The sequence below is a fragment of the Drosophila mojavensis genome, unplaced genomic scaffold (genome assembly GCF_018153725.1).
Source record: "Drosophila mojavensis isolate 15081-1352.22 unplaced genomic scaffold, ASM1815372v1 contig_197, whole genome shotgun sequence".
NCBI lineage: Eukaryota > Metazoa > Arthropoda > Insecta > Diptera > Drosophilidae > Drosophila > Drosophila mojavensis.
In genome coordinates, this window is record NW_025318733.1 from 30,960 (window position 1) to 38,913 (window position 7,954).

General features: G+C 25.8%; 1 protein-coding gene and 1 pseudogene across 1 annotated transcript; one reads left to right on the plus strand and one right to left on the minus strand.

The window, feature by feature from the left end:
- The first annotated feature begins 119 nt into the window (after positions 1–119).
- LOC26527805 (cytochrome c oxidase subunit 1-like) lies at positions 120–2,886 on the plus strand. Its single transcript, XM_044007888.1, is given in 2 exon segments — positions 120–174; positions 1,663–2,886. Coding segments are annotated over 2 exon segments (1,275 nt in total). The 3' UTR covers positions 2,883–2,886.
- LOC122756962 lies at positions 2,751–7,739 on the minus strand (annotated as a pseudogene).
- Between the last annotated feature and the right edge of the window lie 215 nt (positions 7,740–7,954).

The window sequence follows — 7,954 nt, forward strand, 5'->3', positions numbered from 1 at the left end:
AGCTATTGGAGCTATAACAACTGTTTCAGGAATAGTAAAATGATTCCATCAATATGATACATCATTATTTTTATTAGGTAATATTATCACAATTCTCACTGTTTATCAATGATGACGAGATGTATCACGAGAAGGAACATACCAAGGATTACATACTTACGCTGTTACTATTGGGTTACGATGAGGAATAATTTTATTTATTTTATCAGAAGTTTTATTTTTTGTAAGTTTTTTTTGAGCATTTTTTCACAGAAGTTTATCCCCAGCTATTGAATTAGGAGCCTCATGACCTCCTATAGGAATTGTTTCATTTAATCCTTTCCAAATTCCTTTATTAAACACAGCAATTTTGTTAACATCAGGAGTTACTGTCACATGAGCTCATCATAGTTTAATAGAAGGTAATCATTCACAAACTACTCAAGGTTTATTTTTTACAGTATTATTAGGAATTTATTTTACAATTTTACAAGCGTATGAATATATTGAAGCTCCTTTTACAATTGCCGATTCTGTTTATGGCTCAACATTTTTTATAGCAACTGGATTTCACGGAATCCATGTTTTAATTGGAACAACTTTCTTATTAATTTGTTTATTACGGCATTTAAATAATCATTTTTCAAAAAATCACCATTTTGGATTTGAAGCAGCTGCTTGATATTGACATTTTGTTGATGTTGTGTGATTATTTTTATATATCACAATTTACTGATGAGGAGGATAATTAAACTTTAATTATCTATATAGTATAAAAGTATATTTGACTTCCAATCATAAGGTCTATTAATAATAGTATAGATAATTTTTTCAATTATTTTAACCGCAACAATTATCATAATAATTTCATTTATTGTCATACTATTAGCTTCAATTTTATCAAAAAAACTTTAGTTGATCGAGAAAAAAGCTCTCCTTTTGAATGTGGATTTGACCCAAAATCATCATCACGTCTACCTTTTTCTTTACGATTTTTTTTAATCACAATTATTTTTTTAATTTTTGATGTAGAAATTGCTTTAATTTTACCAATAATTATTATTTTTAAATTTTCAAACTTATTAATTTGAACTACAACTTCAATTATTTTTATTTTAATTCTATTAATTGGACTCTACCATGAATGAAATCAAGGTATATTAAATTGATCAAATTAATAAAGGGTTGTAGTTAAGTATAACATTTGATTTGCATTCAAAAAGTATTGAATTATTCAATCTACCTTATTAAAGAATATGAAGCGATTTATTGCAATTAGTTTCGACCTAATTTTAGGTAATTATACCCTTATTCTTTAATTGAAGCCAAAAAGAGGCTTATCACTGTTAATGATAAAATTGAGAACTATCTCCAATTAAGGAAGTGTGGTGTTCAAGTAAAAGCTGCTAACTTTTTTCTTTTAATGGTTAAATTCCATTTACACTTCTATTTATATAGTTTAAAACAAAACATTACATTTTCATTGTAAAAATAAATTTCTTTATTTTATAAATTACTAATAACAATTCATAGAATGTTCAAAGATTAAAAAATCTCCATAACATCTTCAGTGTTATACTCTAAATATAAGCTATTTGAACTTATAAAAGAATTAAAAATCTTAATAAAATTAAAATTCATAACACAAATAATATCAAATAAATTTTTAATCTATTATTATAGCTTTAACTTTATTATTAGTAAGCAGTATAGTTGAAAACGGAGCTGGAACAGGGTGAACTGTCTACCCTCCGCTATCTTCAGGTATTGCCCACGGAGGAGCCTCAGTAGATTTAGCAATTTTTTCTTTACATTTAGCAGGGATTTCTTCTATTTTAGGTGCCGTAAATTTTATTACAACAGTAATTAACATACGATCAACTGGAATTACTCTTGACCGTATGCCTTTATTTGTGTGATCTGTTGTAATTACAGCTTTATTACTACTGTTATCATTACCTGTCTTAGCCGGGGCTATTACAATATTATTAACAGACCGAAATTTAAATACTTCATTTTTTGACCCCGCAGGAGGGGGAGACCCAATTCTTTACCAACATTTATTTTGATTTTTTGGGCACCCAGAAGTATATATTTTGATTTTACCAGGATTTGGAATAATTTCTCATATTATTAGTCAAGAATCAGGTAAAAAGGAAACATTTGGTTCTTTAGGAATAATTTATGCTATACTAGCAATTGGTTTATTAGGATTTATTGTATGAGCTCACCATATATTTACAGTTGGAATAGATGTAGACACACGAGCTTATTTTACATCAGCAACAATAATTATTGCCGTACCTACCGGGATTAAAATTTTTAGTTGATTAGCTACTCTTCACGGAACTCAACTTACATATTCCCCAGCTATTTTATGAGCATTAGGATTTGTATTTTTATTTACAGTTGGTGGATTAACTGGAGTAGTTTTAGCTAATTCTTCTGTTGATATTATTTTACATGACACTTATTATGTAGTAGCTCATTTTCACTATGTTTTATCAATAGGAGCAGTTTTCGCGATTATAGCAGGGTTTATTCATTGATACCCATTATTTACAGGATTAACTCTAAATTCTAAATGATTAAAAAGTCAATTTATTATTATATTTATTGGTGTAAATTTAACATTTTTCCCTCAACATTTTTTAGGATTAGCAGGAATGCCTCGACGATACTCAGATTACCCTGATGCTTATACAACATGAAATGTAATTTCTACTATTGGTTCATCAATTTCATTATTAGGAATTTTATTCTTTTTTTACATTATCTGGGAAAGTTTAGTATCTCAACGCCAAGTTATTTATCCAATTCAATTAAATTCATCAATTGAATGATACCAAAACACTCCCCCCGCTGAACACAGATACTCTGAATTACCTTTATTAACTAATTAATTTATCTAATATGGCAGATTAGTGCAATGGATTTAAGCTCCGTATATAAAGTATTTTACTTTTATTAGAATTTATTTAATGTCAACATGAGCTAATTTAGGTCTCCAAGATAGAGCTTCACCTTTAATAGAACAATTAATTTTTTTTCATGACCACGCTTTATTAATTTTAGTAATAATTACTGTTTTAGTAGGTTATTTAATATTTATACTATTTTTTAACAATTATGTAAATCGATTTTTGTTACATGGTCAATTAATTGAAATAATTTGAACTATTTTACCGGCAATTATTTTGTTATTTATTGCTTTTCCTTCTTTACGATTATTATACCTTTTAGATGAAATTAATGAACCTTCAGTAACTTTAAAAAGAATTGGTCACCAGTGATATTGAAGTTATGAATATTCAGATTTTAATAATATTGAATTTGATTCATATATAATCCCTACTAATGAATTATCAACTGATGGATTCCGTTTATTAGATGTAGATAACCGAATTGTTCTTCCTATAAATTCTCAAATTCGAATTTTAGTGACAGCCGCAGATGTAATTCATTCATGAACAATCCCAGCTTTAGGAGTAAAAGTTGATGGTACTCCAGGACGATTAAATCAAACTAATTTCTTTATAAATCGCCCAGGTTTATTTTATGGACAATGTTCAGAAATTTGCGGAGCAAATCACAGTTTTATACCTATTGTTATTGAAAGAGTACCTATTAATTATTTTATTAAATGAATTTCTAATAATTTAAATTCATCACAAGATGACTGAAAGCAAGTACTGGTCTCTTAAACCATTTTATAGTAAATTAGCAATTACTTCTTGTGAAAAAATTAGTTAAATATGTATAACATTAGTATGTCAAACTAAAATTATTAAATTATTAATATTTTTTAATCCCTCAAATAGCCCCAATTAGATGACTTTTACTATTTTTTATTTTTTCAATTACTTTTATTTTATTCTGTTCTTTAAACTATTACTCTTATCTTCCATCTTCCCCTAAATCTAATGAATTAAAAAATATTAAATTAAATTCAATAAATTGAAAATGATAACAAATTTATTTTCTGTATTTGACCCTTCTGCAATTTTTGGTTTATCATTAAATTGAATTAGAACATTTTTAGGAATTTTAATAATTCCTTCTATTTATTGACTTATGCCTTCTCGATATAATATTTTTTGAAATTCAATTCTTTTAACTCTTCACAAAGAATTTAAAACATTATTAGGACCCTCCGGCCACAACGGTTCAACATTTATTTTTATTTCTTTATTTTCACTTATTTTATTCAATAATTTTATAGGGTTATTTCCGTATATTTTCACAAGAACAAGACATTTAACTTTAACTTTATCTTTAGCTTTACCACTATGATTATCATTTATAGTATATGGATGAATTAACCACACACAGCACATATTCGCACATTTAGTTCCTCAAGGAACTCCTGCTATTTTAATACCTTTTATAGTATGTATTGAAACTATTAGAAATGTAATCCGACCAGGAACTTTAGCTGTTCGATTAACAGCAAATATAATTGCTGGACATCTTTTATTAACATTATTGGGTAATACAGGACCTTCAATATCATATATTTTAGTAACATTTTTATTAGTCGGCCAAATTGCCCTCTTAATTTTAGAATCAGCTGTAGCTATAATTCAATCATATGTATTTGCAGTTTTAAGAACTTTATACTCTAGAGAAGTTAATTAATTTTAAAATGTCTACACATTCAAATCACCCATTTCATCTTGTTGACTACAGCCCATGACCACTAACAGGAGCTATTGGAGCTATAACAACTGTTTCAGGAATAGTAAAATGATTCCATCAATATGATACATCATTATTTTTATTAGGTAATATTATCACAATTCTCACTGTTTATCAATGATGACGAGATGTATCACGAGAAGGAACATACCAAGGATTACATACTTACGCTGTTACTATTGGGTTACGATGAGGAATAATTTTATTTATTTTATCAGAAGTTTTATTTTTTGTAAGTTTTTTTTTGAGCATTTTTTCACAGAAGTTTATCCCCAGCTATTGAATTAGGAGCCTCATGACCTCCTATAGGAATTGTTTCATTTAATCCTTTCCAAATTCCTTTATTAAACACAGCAATTTTGTTAACATCAGGAGTTACTGTCACATGAGCTCATCATAGTTTAATAGAAGGTAATCATTCACAAACTACTCAAGGTTTATTTTTTACAGTATTATTAGGAATTTATTTTACAATTTTACAAGCGTATGAATATATTGAAGCTCCTTTTACAATTGCCGATTCTGTTTATGGCTCAACATTTTTTATAGCAACTGGATTTCACGGAATCCATGTTTTAATTGGAACAACTTTCTTATTAATTTGTTTATTACGGCATTTAAATAATCATTTTTCAAAAAATCACCATTTTGGATTTGAAGCAGCTGCTTGATATTGACATTTTGTTGATGTTGTGTGATTATTTTTATATATCACAATTTACTGATGAGGAGGATAATTAAACTTTAATTATCTATATAGTATAAAAGTATATTTGACTTCCAATCATAAGGTCTATTAATAATAGTATAGATAATTTTTTCAATTATTTTAACCGCAACAATTATCATAATAATTTCATTTATTGTCATACTATTAGCTTCAATTTTATCAAAAAAAACTTTAGTTGATCGAGAAAAAAGCTCTCCTTTTGAATGTGGATTTGACCCAAAATCATCATCACGTCTACCTTTTTCTTTACGATTTTTTTTAATCACAATTATTTTTTTAATTTTTGATGTAGAAATTGCTTTAATTTTACCAATAATTATTATTTTTAAATTTTCAAACTTATTAATTTGAACTACAACTTCAATTATTTTTATTTTAATTCTATTAATTGGACTCTACCATGAATGAAATCAAGGTATATTAAATTGATCAAATTAATAAAGGGTTGTAGTTAAGTATAACATTTGATTTGCATTCAAAAAGTATTGAATTATTCAATCTACCTTATTAAAGAATATGAAGCGATTTATTGCAATTAGTTTCGACCTAATTTTAGGTAATTATACCCTTATTCTTTAATTGAAGCCAAAAAGAGGCTTATCACTGTTAATGATAAAATTGAGAACTATCTCCAATTAAGGAAGTGTGGTGTTCAAGTAAAAGCTGCTAACTTTTTTCTTTTAATGGTTAAATTCCATTTACACTTCTATTTATATAGTTTAAAACAAAACATTACATTTTCATTGTAAAAATAAATTTCTTTATTTTATAAATTACTAATAACAATTCATAGAATGTTCAAAGATTAAAAAATCTCCATAACATCTTCAGTGTTATACTCTAAATATAAGCTATTTGAACTTATAAAAGAATTAAAAATCTTAATAAAATTAAAATTCATAACACAAATAATATCAAATAAATTTTTAATCTATTATTATGTATTAAAAGTAATATTTGTGAATAATTTACTAACTTTTTGTATAAATATTGCCCCCCAAAATATTCTGACCAACCTTGATCAAAACTTTTATAAACAACTTGACCATAATTTAAAGGAAAACAAATAATACCATAAGTTCTAATAAAAGGTATAAATCATATTGAACCTATAAAAACTGACAAGTTATAAAATTTATGAGATTTATTTACTCTATACAAATTTCTTAAAGAAATTATATAACCAATTAACCCTCCTGAAATACAAACAAACAAAGTTAATATTTTTATATTAATAGGTAAACAAACTATATCTGGGGTAGAAAAAATTAATCAATTTAATATACTTCCTCCAATAATTCTTATAAATAATAACCCCAATATACCTCGTAATATAATTCAACCTTCATCATTTAATATATTTAATCTTCTACAATTTAAATCTCCAGTTATTGAATAAAAAACTAAACGAAAAGAATAACACACTGTTAAACCAGTAAAAAAAGTATAAAAAAAAAGAAAATATATTAATATTTCTTATTCTTACAATTTCTAAAATTAAATCTTTCGAATAAAATCCGGCTAAAAATGGTATACCACAAAGAGCTAAATTTGAAACATTAAAACAAGCAGAAGTTAATGGTATATGAATTCTTAACCCCCCCATTAATCGAATATCTTGCGAATTATTTATATTATGAATAATAGCCCCTGCACATATAAATAATAATGCTTTAAATAAAGCGTGAGTTAATAAATGAAATATAGCTAATTTATAAAAACCTATTGATAAAATTCTTATTATTAAACCTAATTGTCTTAATGTTGATAAAGCAATAATTTTTTTTAAATCAAATTCAAAATTAGCCCCCAAACCAGCTATAAATATTGTTAACCCCGATAATAAAAGCAAAAATTGACCTAATAATGAATTTCTTAATAAAATATTAAATCGAATTAATAAATAAACCCCAGCTGTAACTAAAGTAGACGAATGAACTAAAGCAGAAACAGGAGTTGGAGCAGCTATCGCAGCGGGTAATCATGAAGAAAATGGAATTTGTGCTCTCTTAGTTATAGCAGCTAATATAACTAAAACACCAATAATATTTATTTCAAATTCATTTTGCATAATTTCTAAATAAAAATATAGTTTCATCTCCCATAATTTAATATTCATGCAATTGCTAATAATAAAGCTACATCTCCAATTCGATTAGACAAAGCAGTTAATATACCAGCATTATAAGATTTAATATTTTGAAAATAAATAACTAAACAATAAGAAACAAGACCTAAACCATCTCATCCTAATAGAATACTAATTAAATTAGGACTAATAATTAATAATATTATAGATATAACAAATATTAAAACTAATATAATAAAACGATTAATATTAATATCAGCTCTTATATATTCTTTTCTGTAATAAATTACTAAAGAAGCAATTATTAAAACAAATGATATAAATAGTAAACTTATTCAATCAAATAAAAAAGTTATAACAATTGAAATCGAATTTAATGAAACTAACTCTCATTCAATAAAATAAATTATATCATTTAATAAAAAATTTAAACTCAAAATAAAACATACAATTCTAAC